The sequence below is a fragment of the Microtus oregoni genome, unplaced genomic scaffold (assembly GCF_018167655.1).
Source record: "Microtus oregoni isolate MIOR12 unplaced genomic scaffold, Mior012 000025F_ref0000491, whole genome shotgun sequence".
In the NCBI taxonomy this organism is placed as follows: Eukaryota; Metazoa; Chordata; class Mammalia; order Rodentia; family Cricetidae; genus Microtus; species Microtus oregoni.
This window is the reverse complement of record NW_024543084.1, coordinates 16,530,006-16,549,577: the sequence shown is the minus strand read 5'-3', so window position 1 is coordinate 16,549,577 and position 19,572 is coordinate 16,530,006. Positions and strand designations below refer to the sequence as shown.

The window sequence follows — 19,572 nt, the reverse complement described above, 5'->3', positions numbered from 1 at the left end:
GCCAGCCAGTCTACAAAGAAACAGAAGGTTCTGAGATATCAGGTAGAATTCTAACCTTCTAGCCCTGGAATGTGAAGACAGTAACAACCCAGCATAACTGAGATGGCTGTTCTTTGATGGAAACTCTGGGGGCAGCTCATCTACACCCCAACCAACTGCCGTGAGGAGCTCAATAAGATCTGGAGCGGCAGCAGTGCACAGCCTGGAGAGCTGAACTGTGGCACCCCTACAGTCCCCGCCCAAATCCTGCCAGAACTGGTGCTCATTGTCTTCTTCATTCAGTGCATCCCACCTAACTGGATGGGCAGGCACACAGATGAGAAGTGACCCCAGAAACATGGCTTCCCTACCAGATGTGAGAGAGGGCTGTAGTCAGGAATCTGCTTTTCACAGAGCCTGGGTGGCTGTGGATCTATGCCTACCCCTTTTACAGCTGGTGACACTGGAGCCCCAGCAGGACTGCAAGACCAGAACTCACAAAGCAGGCTCAAATCCAGGCTATCTAGCTTCAGACATTGGCTCAGGGGCACAAAAAGCAGGAAAACCTGGCGGCTGAAGCCCCATGGGCTTGTGAGACCAGCAATTCCACATTACCACATGATCTAGTAATTCTACTCCCGTGTCCACACCCAACAGAGACAGAACACACAAACACACCAAAACCTGCACATAAATGCGCCAAGCAGCACCGTTCACAACAGTTAAAAAGCAAAAGCAACCCAAACACCACAAATGGTGAGTGGGAAGGACATCCGTGGCCCGCTCAAGAGGTCGCTGACCTTCGGAAGGAGGCACTTACCCAGTGCTACTAACCTTGAACACATCATTGCTAAGTCAAAGCCAGGCGCGCAGGAGAGCCTAGTGTAGATTTTATCTGTGGGAAATGCCCAGATCAGGCAAATCCAGAGAGATAGAAAGCAGACCGGTGGTTGCCAGGGAAAGGAGTTGAGGAAATGAAGAGCGACAGCTGATATGTATGAGGTTTCTTGGTGATGTCATGAAATGGTCTGAGGGATGAGAGCACCTTGTGAATGGGAAACACCACTGGCTTGTGGATCTCTGTTAGTTCGAGGCCAGCCTGGTCTACAGAGCTAGCTCCAGGACAGTCAGGGCTGCACAGAGAAACCCTGTCTCAAAACAACAACAACAACATACCCAAAAAAGTAAATAAATAAATAAAATTTAAAAAAAAAAGGAAGAAGGGGAAGGAGCAGGGCTTAGTGGCTCACATTTTTAATCCCAGCACTTCTGAGGCGTCAGCAGATGGATCTCTGAGTTGAGGCTAGCCAAGGCTACGTAATGAAATCTTGTCTCAAAAAAGGAAAGAAAGAAAGGGAAGGGGAGGAGGATGGTTTCGCCCATCGGCGGGACCGCAGGAAAGGGGTTTCTACAATACATCATCTCCATTGTTTTCAAAAGGACACAAGATGGTGAGCACAGAGAATTCAGAGATGCCTATGACATCACGGCAAATGAGGGCCACCACTGGGCACTTGAGTGTCTGGAAACTACAGACGAGGAAGGGCAGGGAAGAGAGATACTGTTGTCTTTTTTCCCTCCAGGGATGGAATGCAGGCCTTATGATGCTAGGCAGGCAAGATTCTACACTGACAAGATAAGTCCCCTTCCCTTCCTTGTCTGTTTTCCTAAGGCTTTGCACATGTAACCAAGCACTCCACCACTGAATTAAGTTCCCAGCTCCTCATTTATTCACCGAACTGTTAATATTGGTTGTAAATTTTCACAGTGCCTGCCTGGGTAAGGGGACTCCTCTCTAAGTCTTGGAGTACTATCAGAGGCAGAAAAGCCCCTCTAGGGAACATGGGAGCCCCTCTCACCCCGGGAGACTCCAGTATCACAGGTGCTGAGACTCAGCATCACCTTATACCTCTGCAACTTCAGTGGGCTGGGAGGTGCTAGGAAGGCAGAGACTGAGCCTGCCAGGACACCACATGCCCATGCACAGCAGTGCCCAATCTATATCCCCATTCATCAGGAGCACAGTGGGCCGGCCATGGAAATCAAGAAAGTGAAAAGACAAATTATACTTAAGATGTAAACAGCATGCATCCTACTCCCTGCCCTGATAAAATGGCTCAGGATGCAACCAGACAATAGCAAGTGTAAAATCACAAAACTTTAGCATGCTCAGCCCCAGATAACTAAATAAAATGGCAAAAACCAGGGCTCGGAGATCATCCCAACCCAAGAAAAGACCAGAACCCTGAACTGCTGGCTTCCTGGACACCTGGCTTATTCATGCTGATATAAAGGGACAGTGGCCATAAGGAAGGGGACGGTTCAGTCAAGTCTGTTCGAACTGGGGTGAGGAGTTGTTTTTGTCTAAGAGTAGTTCTCCTCATCAAAATTTAACTTTAAGCCCTGTGGTGGAGATGCACACCTTTAATCCCAGCACTCAGGAGGCAGAGGCAGGCGGATCTCTGTGAGTTCGAGGACAGCCTGGTCTACAGACAGTCGGGGACAGGACCGTCAGGGCTACACAAAGAAACCCTGTCTCAAAATACCAAAACATAAAAATAATAAAATAAAATTTAAAGGAGAGGGAAATTAAGTTAGGATGGGTGGTTATAATAAGCCAAGGGATTTGAACCACAAGTATCTGATTCAAGGCCAGGGCCCACCCTCACCCCCCTGAGGCACTGTCAAGTGGGGACGTGCCAAGTGAATGTGGGCAACTGGCTGTCAGGGTGGGAAGGCTGTAAGTCAGATTCCACAGCCAGGGACAGGTAATTAAAGAGACAGGCTTTGCTTTTAGTTTTAAGATATACAATTAGACGTGCAAATCCGAGAGCCTTTAACCACTGTGGTCTCTGTGACCACCTTGCAGTTATTTTTGAACTGTCCTAAAATAGAGTAAGTGCCCCACAAAACAGTGGACTCAGATGCTCTGGACTTCCCGGATCTCTCCTGGCTCTAGGACTCTTCTGACTGCCTCTGCCTAGCTCAGGCGGACACGGAACGGCTTAGCAAGAACCTTGGACCTGTATCCAACTGTCAAGCAGACCTCTGTACGGTATCCATGGAGAGTGCAGGCGCCAGATCAGGCTACAGGCATGGCATGAACATTTGAAGGGTCCTGGGGCAGAGGGGAAACATGTTACACAAGGAAACAACTGGCAGCTGCCAATAAAGAGCTCTCTACAGAGCAGGACAGATGTTGGGGGCAGTGACGTCACAGTCAGGGTTTCAGGGGGGTGGGCGGTGTCAGCTGGGTAAAGATAAAGGGAGTCTCCAGCAATAGGAACATCACAGGAAAGCCCAAAAGGAGGTGGTGGCGTGCCCACTGCACGGGGCTCTTTCACTATCAGTTCAAGTTGGGTAGGAGGAAGTACATCAACCCAGTGTCTCTGCAGAGCCACATCTGCCTAGCATCTGCCTTGCTGTGTCTTGCGACCAGGAAATGTGGCTGGTCACCATCAGGGTCCCATACTAACGGGGACCACAGCTGTCTGTGAACATGGCCTCTTTCCCTAAAAGTCCAGGACAGAGCTGGCAGAAAAATCTTCACTCTCTATGCCCCCGGCCCTCTACTTCAATAAAGCATCCCCAAGCCTTGAGCTTATTCTGTGGGATTCCAGGTTCAAGCACAGGACTGAAAGAACGGCCCAATAACCCCAAGGCCTGTGTAAACACCACCTCTGTTCTACAGTGACGAAACTGAGGTCCAGGGGGGTGAAACAAACTCATAGAACACCAGGTCTCCCCGCAGCAGCCTGCCAGAGACTCCCAACTCACTGTATCATTTCAATCCTTCCCGTACTGAAGCAGGAAGGAGGGAAAGGTCTCCCTGGTTCACAACATGAACATGGACATGGAGGAGGGAAAGGTCTCCCCGGTTCACAACGTGGACATAGACACGGAGGAGGGAAAGGTCTCCCCGGTTCACAACATGAACATGGACACGGAGGAGGGAAAGGCCCTCTGGCTCACAACAACCAAGACTCTTAAAAGAACCCCAGAAAACGGGGAAAGGTGGCAGGTCAGGCTGAAGTGAGCCATTTCCAACAATTTCTCTGACAGAAGAAATGTAATAATGTTCCCATTAGGAGCCACCCCAGAGTCTGGCTTCATGGTTCCTAGGAATGAGCTCGCTGCAACAAATACTGTACCTAGCAGCATCACTCCTTACAAGGTGCAGCAGGGCCCAGAGCCTCGGTGGCTTTGACCTTCACCGCACAGGAGACAGAGACTGACTGCCAGGGAGCTCCCTCCTAGCCATAGGTTGCTAGGAACCCATGGACCCTGGGGGACTCTCCCTGCAAGCAGCAGGACTGGCAGTTACAAGGAAAAGGGGACCCCAGGGAATAGTATGGTAGCTCAGTCCCTGTGACAGGGCTCCAGGGTGACCCTAGAGCCACCTACAACACTCACTTTCCCAGATGTAAGTATCCATCAGGGGCCAGTTAAAAGATTCACTAGGAAAAGGTGCTTGGTACACAATCCTAGCCACCTGAGTTTTATCCCCCAACATACACGATACGTACAGACACGCGCGCATATGCACGTGGACACACAAATGTACATGCCCATCAGAACATTTACTCACCACTGGCATGCTCATTATGGGGCACTGCACTGGAAGAGGGTTAGGTGCTCAAATCTGAGCAAAGTAGGGCGTGAAGCCCAGCAGGACAGGCGTCTCCAGACACAAGTGAGCACATACGTGTCTACTGACCTGCAGGACCACGGGCTGTGCAGGGCAGGGATTTTCTTTCTGAGAAGCTGTCCTGTGGCTGTGGCACATTTAGCTGCACCCTGCCAATTAGAGGTGAACAACTCCAGATGTGACAAGCTGCCTTGAGACTTAACAAAACCAGCTCCAGTGGAGATGCACTACAGGGCCTTGGAAGCCACTCTTCACTCAACTTCCAGGTAACTCTGATGAGAGAAGCAGGCATTGACAGGACCCCTAGCTGTGTTCCTGGGTCCTAGGACACTTAGTTCTCTGATTCAGTCCACAGGCATCAGAGCAAGTTCCATCATTGGTATCCACACTTGCTATCCAGGCTGCCCCTCCCTTGCTTTGCCCAGCAACAGCCTGAACCCCAGGCTCTGCCTGGTTCTTCAAGGAATGAGTGGTGCTAGTGATGCAATCTATGCTCCGGCCAGATGAGAGGCAGCCCTGGCCTGAGCGAGAGTCTAATAGGAAACAATTTAAATCAGCAACATCTGCCAGTGCTTTCCCGAAGAGCACGGCACAGCTGCCTGGGGAGTGGCCCACCCCAGGGGCCGGTCAGGGCATCCGTCCAGGGGCTGCAGGCCAGAGGGGCCAACGTGGCAGCCCAACAGTGTCTGGCTCCTGCCAGGAGTTCAGGGCCACGTGCAGGGGAAACAGTTCCCTACAGTTCAGCCTGCCAGTCCCTCCTCCCGTAGTGAGGCAGCAAGAAGTTCCTAGAAGCCAAGCCACTTTGTGCCTAACACTGGAGAGCTTAAGGAAGCACCTCAGGGTCCCATGCTGCCTTTTCAGCTCCCCCCTGACAAGAACCCTAGAGATGGCTCAGGGGCTGACAAAAAGGCTGGGAGTGAGGCTGACATTAACCGGTGACCCCATCAAGCACAATATGGGCAAACTGCAGCTTTAGAAACTGTGCAACAGAGCAGGGGTGAGGTTCCAACAGGGTGCTCAAGCTTGCTGGGTTGGGAGCATCAGCGCTAGTTAGACACATCTGGGTTTGAATCCTGGTATTTTTCAGCCAAGTAACCTGGGGACTGACCTACAAAAAGCGCAAGACAGGTAGGTGTGGGATCCTTTGTTTACAGACACAGGCATGTCGCCGTCCCCTTCTACCTTCTGCTCCACAACCAGGGTTTGCAGACAGTTCATGTTACCACAAGGCAATGCCTGTGAACCAGGCTCTGAAATGGTGCCAGTAGTCACTACCTTTTCTTTTTATTGTTGGTGCTAGGATCGAAACCCAGAGCGGTGTGCATGCTAGGCAAGAGTTCTACTACTGGGCTGTATCCTCAAGCCCTAGTGAAGAGATCCACAGCAAACTGCTAGGTTTTTTTTTTTGTTTTTTTTTTTTTTTGTTTGTTTGTTTTTTTTGAGACAGGGTTTCTCTGTAGCTTTGGTGCCTGTCCCAGAACTAGCTCTTGTAGACCAGGCTGGCCTCGAACCCCCAGAGATCCGCCTGGCTCTGCCTCCCAAGTGCTGGGATTAAAGGTATGCGCCACCACCGCCCGGCTAAACTGCTAGTTTTGAATGCAATGCAGGTCCAGTCCCATGCACTAAGCAAAGGTGCCCCCAGCTCCTGCTTCCTGGAAGTCCTCTTGCATGCCAAGTACAGCGATTTTCACTGGCTGATTCCCTACCTATTTCCCCTTCACAGATCAGGACATTGACTCTCAGAGAGTCCAGGGACATGAGGCAGGTCTTACAGGAATTGAGGGGTAGCCTATACCCCAAGCCCAACACTGCAGGATCCCAAGATCCCTGGGAAATCTGTCAACATGGGAGAACCATTCTCAGATCTCAGTGATAAATAGCATGACTATCTGTCATGAGAGAACCCTAGGCCCTGTGGTTTCATCCTTTACCACAAATATTACACGGAAGGGAAGAGATGGTATTGCAAACTGAGCTCATACCAAGGGAGAGATGGTCAGAGTTCATAGCCCATCACCCCTATGTCACAGGCCAAGAACCCAAGGCCCAAGAATTCAGCTGCCCAAGGTCTACTGACTAGAGGTTTGAGAAGTGAACCCATGTCCAACACTACCTTTCCATGTAAGGACCAGAAACTAGAGGCCCTAGGAATTCAAATCAAGAAGACACAGTGGATGGTTATACTGGGATGTGATACCAACTTCCTCTCCTAAAATCCAGACTATTAGCACACACAGAGCTGTGGAGCTGGATCTGTCAGGGAACTTCCCTTCCTGTACCTAGTAGGCTCACTTGAGAGGCTTGGAGAGGCAACGATGGGTCCAAGCAGGCCTCTGCCACCCAATGACCTTCAGAGCTCCTGGGTCTCAGTCACCATCCTACCCTTTCTCATGGGGCTGCTATGAGCTGACCTGAACGTAGTAGGAGGAGCCTAGCCCTTTGAAAGTGTCTGCAGAGAGGAAATCGGGGGCAGGTGATCCGGAAGATGCAAAAACCACGACCCAGCCTTCTTCCTTGCCCTAGACCCTGGATCTGGCCATTTCCTAGGCCTAAAACCCAGCTGAGATGCCCAGAGGTGTGGCAGGTGGCAGGAATGTGTGACCAGCTCCTGGTTGACTCAGGCCTGGGTGGTGTTTGATTCACTGGAAGAGGAAGGAGTGAGAGGAAAGAAGGATTACTGTCGCTGAGGCCTGGTTCCTGAAATGACTGGACACTCGTCATGGGGACCCCCACACCCAGACCCTCCTGAGGTACCTCCTGTGCACACAGGACGTGGCCTATACGTGCGGAAGGAAGCAATCAAGGCCTCTGTCTCACAGAGCCAAGATTCCGGGAGCAGGGCCTCTCCTGGTATACTCGCTGTTGTCTCCTGTCCTCAAAGATGGATCTGGGGATCTGACATCTGAATGAGAGATCTTTTGTACTCTATCTCTTCTCACTCTGCTTCTAGGTAGGAGTTTCCCAGATGTGACTACACCTTGCTCTCTACCCAGGTGTCCCTGCTGCACAGAGAATTCCCCCATGGCTCTCTGAACTTCTGAGGCGACAGGATAATCAGGAGCCATTTAGTCAGTCACCTTTCTTCACAGCCTGACTCTGACTCAGACCTGATTTTCCAGCTGTCCTCAGCAGCTACCCAAGTTTCCAACCACGGGACCGAGGGCCCAGGGTCAAACAGGACCATGAGGACCTGACTCACTGGGTTTCACCTCCTCGGTGCACACCTGAGACTCTGCAGACTCGAAGGCCATCATCCTGGGCCGACCACCACTACTACCTCCACTCACATTTACTGAGCACTGTCTAGGAGTCAGGCTAAGTGGGCCCCTTCCAGGCACAGGTCCACACATTGAGGACAAGCAACCTTCTCAACTTCTTGAACCAGAATGCCTTTGAACTCTACTCAAGTGCCATCATGGATCTTGACTTGGGCCCTTTTTTTTTTTTTTTAGCAGAGTCATGTGCTGGGTCCTTGTCTGTGATAATGGCTGCTACAAGGGATGCCTTCTGCAACCTGGAGTTCCAAGCTGTCTACTCAACTGCTGCCCACATAGAAAGACTGCCTTTCCAGCAGCCTCGGCGTCCGTGGGTTAGTCGCCAACATGCAGCTCTTCCTACGCGTCCAGGAACTACACACCCTCGAGGTGACAGGCCAAGAAACGGTCGCCCAGATCAAAGCTCATGTGACCTCACTGGAAGGCATTGCCCCTGAGGATCAAGTCCTGCTTCTGGCTGGCTCGCCGCTGGAGGATGAGGCCACCCTAGGCCAGTGTGGCGTGGAAGCTCTGACCACTTTGGAAGTAGCTGGCCGCATGCTGGGAGGTAAAGTTCATGGTTCCCTGGCCCGTGCTGGAAAAGTGAGAGGTCAAACTCCCAAGGTGGCCAAGCAGGAGAAGAAGAAGAAGACAGGCCGGGCCAAGCAACGGATACAGTACAACCGTCGCTTTGTCAACGTTGTGCCCACCTTTGGCAAGAAGAAGGGCCCCAATGCTAATTCCTAAGTCCTATTGTGATCCTGGCAGTTTAATAAAGTCCCTTTGTCCAAAAAAAAAAAAAAAAAAAAAAGAAAGGCTGCCTTTCCTATACCCATAATGGGCAGAGCCAGTCTCACAACCAGGTCCAGTTGTTTCCTGTCGTCCTTTTGGCAAATACAAGCCCCATGAGTTGTTGAGCTCAGGGTACATCTCGAGACTAGTGGGACACATCCATCATCCCAGAGACAGGGTCTGGAGCCAGGTATCATGATGTACACCATTTATCCCAGCACTTGAGAGGCAGAGGCAGGCAGATCTCTGTGAGATGCAGGCCAGCAGGGGCCAAACAGTGAGACCTTGCCTCAAAGCCAACAGAAGGTGAGGGTTTGGTGTTGATGTAAGGTTAGTAGCGAAACACCATTTCCTCTATGCTCTCCACTTCCCTGAGACAGATATGTCTAATGGTCTCTTCCTGCTTATGGGCCTCAGGTAGGGACCACAAGTATCACGGCCAGGGCAGTGGTCCAGCTCTAATCACACTTTTTCCAAGAGGTGAACCTCAGAAAGAAGAGCAACAACTGGAGAGAGGGGGTAAGAAATGTGAACCTTCCCTTTTCTCTTTTTTCCAAAACAGGGTGTCTCTGTGTCACAGCCCTGGCTGTCCTGGAACCTGGCTGTCTGTAGACCAGGCTGGCCTCGAACTCACAGAGATCCTCCTGTCTCTGCCTCCCAAGTGCTGGGATTAAAACCTTTCCTTTTATGCTTCCAGCCCCAGACCCCCTCCAACAACTGCTCTGAATTGAAACTAGCCATGCCAGCTAGTGCTCTGAGCTAGAAGCTATGATGGGTAGTAACAGGTTCACCATGGCAGCCTATGGAACAGTTCATTTACCCACCACAGGCAAAGTCCAGATACCCAGTGGTCTGGCAATAACTCAGGAGCCCACCAAGCCTTCAAACTGCTAAACTCGAGCCTGGAAGCTCTGTTGTGCTGGGGTTACAAGTGGTAAAGGAAAATCCCCAGCCCAAGAAGATGGCCTGCAGTTGCCAAAACGAACCACTGCCTCATAAACAAGAATGATGCTCATCAGGTTGGAATGGTTCAGGCTGGCTTGCCAGGAAGACCAAGGAAAAACCCCAAAGATCAACTTCAGACTTCCAGGCACCCTTGTGTTTGTCTTGAAAGCTTTGGTGCCCACCTAGAGCCTAAAGGTATGGGCATCTCAAGGCTTGTTTCTGCAACAGAGACATGCAGCTCACAAGTCCTCAGAGAGAACATACTTGTGCAACTAAACCTAAGCAGAATTCTGCAAGCCTAAAAGCCCCTTCCAGATATGGTCCCAACTCCAACAAACATAACTTCATCTTTTCTGAGCCAGGTCATTTTTGAACTCATGGACTCTTGCCTTGGGCCTTTTTCTGTGGTACCAAACTGTCCTGGAACTTGCTCTTGTAGACCAGGTTGGCCTTTGCTTCACCTTGGCTGCTGCAGAGTATGGCTCCAGCTTCGAATTGGTCCAAGACAATGGCTGGGAAGATAGTTTTCTCTGTTTAACACACTTGCCCTACTATAACTGGCAGCCCTAAACTGTCTACCATACTGCTGCCTTTGGTAGTTCTAAAGAGCAAGTCTGGGGCCTAGAGAGATGTCTCAGCAGTTAAGAGCATTGGGTGTTCTTCCAGAGGACCAGGGTTCCATTCCCAGGACCCACACAGAGACTGACAACAATCTGTAACTATAGTTCCAGGGGACTGACACCTTTTGGCTTCCATGCACACTGCACATACATGGTGTACAGACTTACATGAAGGCAAAACACCCATATACATAAAAGTAATGAACTAAGAAATAAATCAAATGCAAGTCTGAACCAGGTGTGTTGGTGCATGCCTCTAATTCCAGCACTCAAGAGGCAGGCCGATCTCTGTGAGTTCGAGGCTAGCCTGGTCTACAAAGTCAGTTCCAGGATAGTTATGGTTGTTACACGGAGAAACCCTGTCTCGGGTGGTGGGGAGCAAGTCTGATGGATTCAAACCCACCCGCTTCTTCAGCATACTGTCAAGTCCAGCCCCAAGAACCTCCCCTCCAAAGCACTGGCTCTTTCCTGCTCAGCTCTTCTTGTCCCACAACCAGTCTCTAACCCTACCTACCCCAATTCACATTTCTCCCTCAAGGGTTGTTTAGCATGGAGTTCATGTGCCACAGGTGGGATCCTACAGAGGTACAGACTATATCCCCATGGCCCCCAACACATAAGGTGACCAAGAAACTGACACGAACAACCCAGGGAAGCCACAGGTGCTGTCTGCACACGTCTGCAGACAGGAAGTGGTGGGTGAAGAGGGCACATCACATGTGAACAGGAACCAGCCTCTGTCCTCCTGATAGCAGGTTGTGCACTTCCTCTCTTTGCAGGTTTAGTCGGTAGTAGCTGCCAGGGTCTGGTCATGTGCAGTTTTCCTGCCCTCAAGAGAGCACCCTCTAGGTCTGCAGGGATAAAGCCCTTGGTCACAGTCACAGAGCAATTCGGCAGTTACAAGATCAATGGCAGTGCCCAAGCTCACTTTCTTCCTTCCTCCCCAACCTGTGCGCCCGCTCTCCTCTGCAAGTGGCACACCCAACTGAGCCAATGGCCGTGGCTGCGTGTCAACTGCACCCTTTAAGCCAGCTGCCCAGTATACGGGTAAGGGTTCCTCCTGGCACAGGCTGATACTTTGGGCACTGGGTTGGGAGTAGGCTTGGGCTTAGCAGCTGGCAGTAGCCACCACACAGTCAACACCAACAACCACATTGGTTCAGAGCCAGGAGAGAGACGTCCCAGCCTGGGACACTGCCAACACATAGCAAGAGGCCCAAAGACTAAGATGCAGTGGAGGCTTTTCTGGCCTTGAACTCTTTCCTGCTTCGGGGAAAAAGCTAGAAACAATGAACCTTGAAATGAGGGCTACAGCAGGTGACAAGGCCAAGGGCAGGTAGAGACTCCCCAGGAGCGGCCATTTGGGCTGAGCAGCAGTTTCATGTGGAAAAGCACGGTAAGAGGGTTGAGGAAGAGCGGAGTAACCAGAAAGACAGGGGACAGTATATTGGCCACTGAAAGACCTTGGCTTCTCTCATCTACCTCACCCTACCAGAAGGTTTACAGTCAGTACCCTGCACCTTTGTGAGGGGCTGTCTGCTTGCTGTGTTTCGGTAGAGAAGGACTAAGTCAATAGGGAAGAGAAAGTATGTGGACCCCACTGCAAACCCCACTAGGCCCTGAGCTCAGACCCTAAGGTACTCCTTGCTGGCGTCCACCCCTGCTAAAGACAAAGAAGCAAGCCCGAGGAATAGGCATCCTCTCTTGGCAGCACCACAGTGGCCCGGATCCCCAGGGAAGTATCAGCTACTAAGAGGCATACCACTTGGCCCAGAGGGAATAGGACGGAGTATAACACAGTGTTCCCACTGAGAACCAGAAGCCAAGCTGCCATTCCAGCAAGCACTATCACTACATCCTCCAGCCCCAGCAGCCCTGCTTCAAAGAGAGGCTCAGGCGAGAGGCTAGGGTTCAGCAGACACCTAAAACAAGGTGGCTACAGAGCCGAGGGCTGCTTACTGCCAGGCAACATCTGGACAGAATGGGGAAAAAGCAGTTTCAGGTCTATATTGAAGAGCTCTTCTAAGCCACGGGTACCAAGAGCCTCAAAGCAAAAAGACAACAAGTTTGCAACCACAATCCTCTGGTGACACTTAGGTTGGGTACAGGTTGGGCAGCTTCAAGCCTACAGAAATGCAGACTGACCTTTGGGTAGCCAGCAAGCTCAGAACACCACCAGGACCGGGGGACAAGTCTAATGTCCCCATTACACAAAGCACTTGCCAGAAGTAGATGAAGAGGAGCTCTATGCCCTCCCACCCCACCCTAGCTCCAGGTTTCTCCCCCTCTCACACTTGTCCTTGGCTCCCTTACTCCAAATACCAAGTCCCTACCTAAGTTCCTGAGACCTGGAGGCAGACTTACTAGCTGGCACCCAGATGCACAGGCAGGGCCCCTTTAAAACAAGCCAGGGTTTCCAGGTTCTGACAAAGCAGGGCCTCCCAGCCACTCCCAGGTAAGCAGGACCTACAGGCAGGCACTGTTATTACTGCCAAGAAGCCCCAGCCAAGCAGGAGCTCCAGGCAAAGAGCAGGCCTCAGGGAGCAGCCTTGGCTCCACAGAGCCAGAGCTCCTCGGGTTAGGTCTACTACCAAGCTGCCAGGCAGGCTAAGGCACTGCCAAGGTGGCACATGCCAACAGTGTAGCCAGTTGGCAGCAAAGACCGGGTCCAAGCAAGCAGCAGCTACTAAGGCCTGAAACAGGTTGGGAAGCTTCTTACCAAGGCTACCAACCCACAGTGTGATCTGACTTCAAAGAGACAGGGGACCTGGACCACGGCCTTGCTGCCCAGCCATCCTCTAAGCCCACTCCTTCCTTTTCCTCTGCCAGAGGGGCTTCTTACCACAGGTCCTCTGGCCCCCTCTCTGTGCTTGCACAGGAAAGACCTCAGGGCCTCAGGAACCAAACTGATAAGAGACCCTCAGAATATGCCAAAGATCTAAGAGTATGCTGGGGGGGGGGGGGCTCTCAAAACCCAGTAACAAGGCCTCTGCATTGAATGTTACCTCACAGTACTGTTGTCCAATCTTCCATTAAAAGAAACTGAAAAAGCCGGGCGGTGATGGCGCACGCCTTTAATCCCAGCACTCAGGAGGCAGAGGCAGGCGGATTTCTTTGAGTTAGAGACCAGCCTGGTCTACAAGAGCTAGTTCCAGGACAGGCTCCAAAGCCACAGAGAAACCCTGTCTCGAAAAACCAAAAAAAAAAAAAGAAAAAAAGAAAAGAAAAGAAACTGAAAATTTGGATTTTGACATGTGCAATAGTTTCCAGGGCATCTTTGACTACTATGCACCCTGTCTTCTAGCACCTTCAAAGTATGGTGTCATGCCTTTAGGATAGGGAACCTTCCTGCCCATTTTGCCTCCTCCCCTCTCTAGTCCATTCCCTCTTCTCTCTGCCTTCCACCACTCTGCCAGGCTAGATCAATACTGCCTATAGACTCTTACCAGCACCTAAGAGCCACCATCTTAATTGATAAATGATGTCACGTTGTTCCCCTGTCCCCTGTTGACTGCCAAGACTAGAAACAGTTCAACAAGTTTTTGTTTCCTCGAGCCCCTCTTCCTACACCCCAATCCCACCTTGCCCAGACACGCCTTCAAGCCAGAGGCTTCTCCACAGGCTCTTCCCCATCTTCAGCTCGACCCCTCTCCATTTCTAACAGTCCCATGAAGTGTTGCTTCCTCAGGGACGCTCTCCCCATAGTGATGGTATGTTTACCATGAGACAGTGAACTACGGGCAAGGGTGAGACGACTTGGGAGAAAACAAAATGGACAGAATCTGAACAAAAACATTTCCCCAGCTGGTCTGCCAGGGCCCACTGGGATCCACAAGGACCCGTCCCAGATTAGCTTGGCATACTAGGCATCCTAGTAAGTCTCAGTCAGGGAGGAAGCAAAGACCCGTGTCTACTAGCTCCCTCCTACCTTCAATTTGTTCAGCCCACAGCATCCCTATTATGAGCAGGACAATAAATACCTTACCCAATTTAGGGTTTCTCCTGTATCTTCACACTGCTAGAGAATCCTGAGTGAGGGCATCCATCTCCACTAGGCTTTCTCAGAGCCCCACACCAATCTATCCCAGAGTACGCCTTGCAGGGCTGTGAACTCAGTGGCATTCCTTTTTCAGTGAGGGACGTTGAGAGACAGGGATGGAACCCTGGCCAAATGTGTGGCTTGGATGACGAACAATCAAGCCTGCCTGCCTGTCCCAGAGTCAGGGCCTGAACCTGGGCACAGGCCTCTGGATGCAGAGCTAATCCTTCCAAAGAAGTCCTTTATGCTGCAAGAATCCCAGAGGCTCCCGAGTGCTCCTACATGACGGGCACATGGGTGTGCCCACAGAAGGCAGGCAGTGCCTGTGTGGTAAGCAATCAGGCTCTGTATACAAAAATAAAAGCCCACTGAAAGCTCACTGAGGACTCGAAGCTGGCCAAGAAGAAAGGACAAGGATGAGGGAGGCCTCCTCAGGTCACGGTCGGTTTTTCAGATAGCCTGGCACTTAAGTGCAAAGCAGGAGGTGACCTTACAAGGGGTCTTTCTCTTCCTCCTGGCCAACCCACTTTCTTAGTGGGTTGAAGCACAGGGCACAGAGATAAGAGCTAGACTACAGTCTGTCCAACAGGGTCCATTATTTCTCCTACGGAGTAGCCCTGGCAAGTCACTTTTCTGCCCCAGGCTGTGGTTTCCCCGTCCACTGGCTAAGAGGACAGTATCCTTCTCTCCTCTCTCTTCTCCATCTTGTAAGTAAGTGTTCCCTTGCACTCCTCTCCCGACACAGCAACCACACGCATGTGGCAAGCCAAAGAACCAATGCCACCAACGAGCAGGGCCCCTGGGAGGTTTGGGGTCCTTCTGACCTGAGGGCCACTTAGACATGCTAACTCTGCCAGACTCACCACACTTGGATGGGACCTCTGTATGTTCCTGGATACCTTCCAAACCTGAAAGCCTTCCCAGGTACCACTTGGATTAACTTCCTGGAAGGCCCCAGGCAAGAACACATGGCGAATGCCCACTGTGCCCGTGATTGCCTAAGCCTGAGCACAAATACACAGTGATTACTTCAGTCCCCCTGCCACCCGCCTTGTAGTCTTGGGGACTCTATTTACCTTGAGTGTCACAAAACCCAGTTTAGTGCCTCTCCACTGTAGAGCTCCAGATCCGACTGTACCACCCAAGCCACTGAAAGAAGCCTTTGTAGGGTCTGAAATGCCACATGGGTCTGTAGTTGCTTCTAGCTCATGCCACCAAGGCAAGACAGGTCTCTGAATTGGAGCTGCTGCAATCAAGGTCTATCTCTGCTACACTGAACCAGTCACTTCACCTCTAAGTAGGGCATATGGTCAGGTATTTGAGTGGCTCAGCAAGTCCCTGGCATCGAGTACACAATCAGAGAAAGTCATTATGAGAAAAGAACTGGTTCCCCACTGCCACTTACAACCTGGTAACCTCCAGTGTGCGGTTTGACTTCTCTGGCCTCAGTGTCCCTCCAAATGGAAGATTAGTGGGGATAACCGATGCAAAACACTCAGCACTCTGCCTGGCACAGTCTGGGCCCCAGAACCTCGCTGCCATGTAAACTGCTGCTCCTAAGGTGGTGCTGGAAGATGAGGCTAAGGAACAAGTCCGGGAGTCACCTGCTCCACCTGTTCCAACTGGGTCAGATAGAGCTGAGTACAGCTGTTGCCATGACACTCAACACACTGGAAAACACCAGCTAGGAAGGCAGGGTTGCAGGGGTGGGGCCTAGGGCTGTTGTTAGTCTGTTACCACCCAAGCTGCCAATAGCACATCAAGCGATCCAGAGGTCCCTGCGCTGGCAAGATGTTCTGCCACATCTAGGCCCAGTATCTAAGCAGGTTCAGTCACCTAAGTCCCTACCTTAAACAATAAGGTCACAGGAGTGGAGGGATGGCCCAGGCTTCTGGGCTACAGGATCAGTGTGGGAGGGGTGCGGGCAAAGGGAACAGCAACCTAGGAACCCCCACCTCCTGGGTAAAAGCATACAGAAACCAAAGCCACTTCAAAGTGGCTCAGGTTCCAACATCAATGCTCTCCGCTGCCACAGCTGCAGCACCCGGTGAGTAAGCACTCGGCTTTGGACCTCAGTGCTAGTTCTTCCTCTTTAGCCACTCCCCGCTAAGAGGCTTTATCCAGGATGGGAACCAAGAAAGACACCTAGGCTCAGCTGGGCTCAGAGAATCTGTGGACTCTTGCCAGAAGGAAGACGGGGAAACAGAGGTAAAATCCAGTGTGCTAAATCGCGGAACTTTCCAGACTTTCCAGGATGTGGGGGCAAGCGGGGGCAAGGAAAAAGCTGACAGGTGGCTGGCTAAGGGTCTTAGTACAAATGTGGTACAAATTCCTGGTACTGTGCCCAATCCTAGGACCTCTGCTGACATCCCGTGTCACCCTAGCTCCCTGCCAATGACCTGGGGTTGAGGGGAGTACTAGTAACTGCTGTTTAACAACCTCCCTGAGAGACATGATATACTCTCCATCCCCCACACACCGAAAGGTGAGGATTCCCCATTTTATGAAAGGGTAAACTGAGGCTTAGAGGCACAAGATGGCAGCTAAAGCCGCTTTCTCTGAGCCTCTATTTTCACCTCTGTAAAAACGCTCTCCCAGGCCCGCACCTCTACGCCTGCTCCATGGCACAGTCAAGGGGTTAAGAGGCACCAGTAAAACGGTGAGCAGAGCACCGGTAATTGCTAGCTCTTGAGATCAGGGCTCAGGGAGTCTGGGTAATTCACCCAAGTCTAGAAGTGGCTGTCTCCAGGCCCATCTCTGGGCATAATCCTCTGACACTGTGCCATTAGCAGAGGAAGCTGTAGGTATTACAGGCTTCACAGGCAGCAGACTGCAGCCACCCCCACCAGAAAGGTCTAAATTCTTCAGATAAGCAGCTCTAAGCAGAACAGGAGGACGGTGCATAGGACAGACACCTCACTCTATCCACGCAGCTTCTCTCCTCCCAGCAGATTCACCCAACAGGTCTCCAAACAGGCCAAGTTTGGTTGACTATTGCTCAGGCAAGGTCCCCGGCAACCATTTCCTTCCTCTTTCGGGGCCCATTATCCCGACCAGTAAAGCACACCTCTGAGAACTCAGAATAGTGAGGCGTCTCCAGCTACCTAGGCCCACAAACCTACGGGGCAAAGAAGGGGAGAGGTAAGAAGAGTAGGGCAGCCCAGGCCCTAGACCAGGCGCGGTATTGTGGGACTATCTACTGCAACTCCTCCCTACGGAGAAACCTGTGTGGTTCACTGTGCACAAGAGGGAACAGACCAAACTGAACTTCCATTGCCCAGGCCAGGACTGTGTGACCCAGTGAGCTCATTCTGCAAAGGCTAGACTGAGAACTCAGATCTCACTCAGCAATAACCTGGAAAGCTGGACCTACCAGGACAGCGAGAGACACAAAACCTATCTAGAGGGCTTCTTTCGGCGAGGAAGGTAGTCTCCTGGCAAGAACATTTGCAATGCAAAGCAGTCCGGCTTCAGCCAGACGAGGGCAGTCACTCAGAGGGGGCTGGGCAACCCAAAATCCAGCCACTACCCACAATCAGATCCAGGGAGTGCCTGGGACTGGGTTTCCAAGCCAAGGGGAGAGTGCCAGAAAACCTGTGGCTGGCCCAGGCTCTCAATCATATGACAGCCACAGGGGCCAGCTCGGTGGCAAGGTGGCCTGGGACACCCCTACTTACTCAAGGTGCAAATTTCATTCAGCTCTTTCCATGCAAGTTTGCAAAACGGGTGACTTGGAGAATGCAGGCAGGACCCTAGAAGGTTTCGGGCTGGTAACCTGCAGACAAGTGCCTACCTGGCACACTGCCAGATCACTCGGCCCCGAGTCCTGCCTAGAGCAAATCTTCCCAAAGACACGTGTAACGCCCGGAAGCCCCTTGCCCGTCCCTCACACCTGAGGATCAAGATCTCACTCACCAGCACCCCCCCCCCAAACACACACACACCTTCCCCTGCAAAAACGAAAGCCTCAATGCCTACCTGGACGACAAACTGACAAAATCCCCGCCATCCAGCAGCCGGACTTTGCAAAAGAGGACCCCGTTCACGAAGGGGACCGCAGTCAGCTCCTCCAGGGTGAAAGTGGTCTGGAATTTGAATTTCTTCTTCTTCATCAAAAAAGCCATGAGCGAGTTCCCTGAGTCTTAAGCCCGCAGGGCAAAAAAAAAATTGAAGAAAAAAGAGGGGTCCCAGAAATCCCCAGGATCCCTTTCCCGAAATCACACCCCCCGCCTCCTCAAAAAACACCAGAGCCGGATCCAGTCCAGATGGCGGCGGAGGCTGCAGGGCAGGATCTGAGTCCGGAGCCCCGAGTCTGAGGGACCAGTCTTCTTGTGGGTCGGCTACTTTCACCTTCGGGGGGCCCGGGCTCCACCGGCATGTAAACAGAGAGGCGCGGCCCCGGCGGCGGGGGCAAGCGTGGAGGGCGGCTCGCGAGCAGGCAGCAGCATCCCGAACCGCGGGACCCGGCTGACCGGTGAGACTGAGGAGACCGGGCGAGCCGCGGGAGGCCCGGGCTGCGGCCCCGCCTCCGCCCCGCTGGCGGCCGGGGGAGGCGCCCAGGCGGCGCACTCGCCTCCGCACCTGGCGCCCCGCGGCCTGCGCAGGTGAGGCCCCGGGAAGCGGAAGCCACCTAAACGTTCGCCCGGACTCCGCAGGGACCTCTCCGGGAGGCGCTGCCGGGCAGGGAACGTGTACCGTTCGGCCTCCGGCTCAGTCCTGGGACCCACGCCGAGCCTGCCCTGACCGAGCCTGAGGCGCCTTGCGACCCGGTTGGGTCGCTTCTGCCTCATCCAGCACCCTGGGAGCACAGCGGCGCCGTCACCCGCACCTCCGGATGCAGCCGGCAGAGCCCGACGCAAATCGGCGCCGCTCGGAGAATACCGAAGCCCGGGCGCCAGCCGAGCAGCGGCCGAGCGCGGCAGGGGCGGGGCACTCGGGACTCACAACCCACCTGTGATTGGACGAACCGACTGTACGAACACGAATTTCGATTGGCTGACTATGGCGTGGGGCAGGGCTCGCGAAGGCAGAGACGGTTCTGGGCTCTCGGATTGGTGAGCTAGCAGAGCTGGACCCGCCTTCTTGAGGAGAGCCTGGGTGGGGGTGAAAGGGATGGAGAGGAGTGGGAGGTCGCGGGGTGGGGGGTTGGCTCTGGCAGGGACTGGAGGAGAGCGCGCGCGAGCCCAAGAGAAGGAGAAACAATGACTTGGAGAAACCATCTGGAAACTAAGACTGGGACGGCCTGCCCGGGTCCCTCCAAGACCCGAGCTCGTGGAGCAATGCAGCAGGCTAAGG

At 52.6% G+C, this 19,572-nt stretch overlaps 2 protein-coding genes across 2 annotated transcripts in view; one reads left to right on the top strand and one right to left on the bottom strand.

Annotated features, from left to right (window-relative positions):
* The window catches only part of Fam102a (family with sequence similarity 102 member A), a 30,045-nt gene extending 11,641 nt beyond the window's left edge, over nt 1-18,404 (bottom strand). Inside the window, exon 1 of the mRNA XM_041674605.1 lies at nt 18,256-18,404. Within this exon, the coding sequence (XP_041530539.1) occupies nt 18,256-18,401 (146 nt within the window). The 5' untranslated portion in view covers nt 18,402-18,404. The remainder of the gene's footprint in view (nt 1-18,255) is intronic.
* Nucleotides 8,207-8,696, top strand: LOC121462738 (ubiquitin-like protein FUBI). Its single transcript, XM_041674606.1, has one exon. It carries the CDS (start codon nt 8,230-8,232, stop codon nt 8,626-8,628), a length of 399 nt encoding a protein of 132 aa, XP_041530540.1. The 5' UTR covers nt 8,207-8,229; the 3' UTR covers nt 8,629-8,696.
* Nucleotides 18,405-19,572: the final 1,168 nt, after the last annotated feature.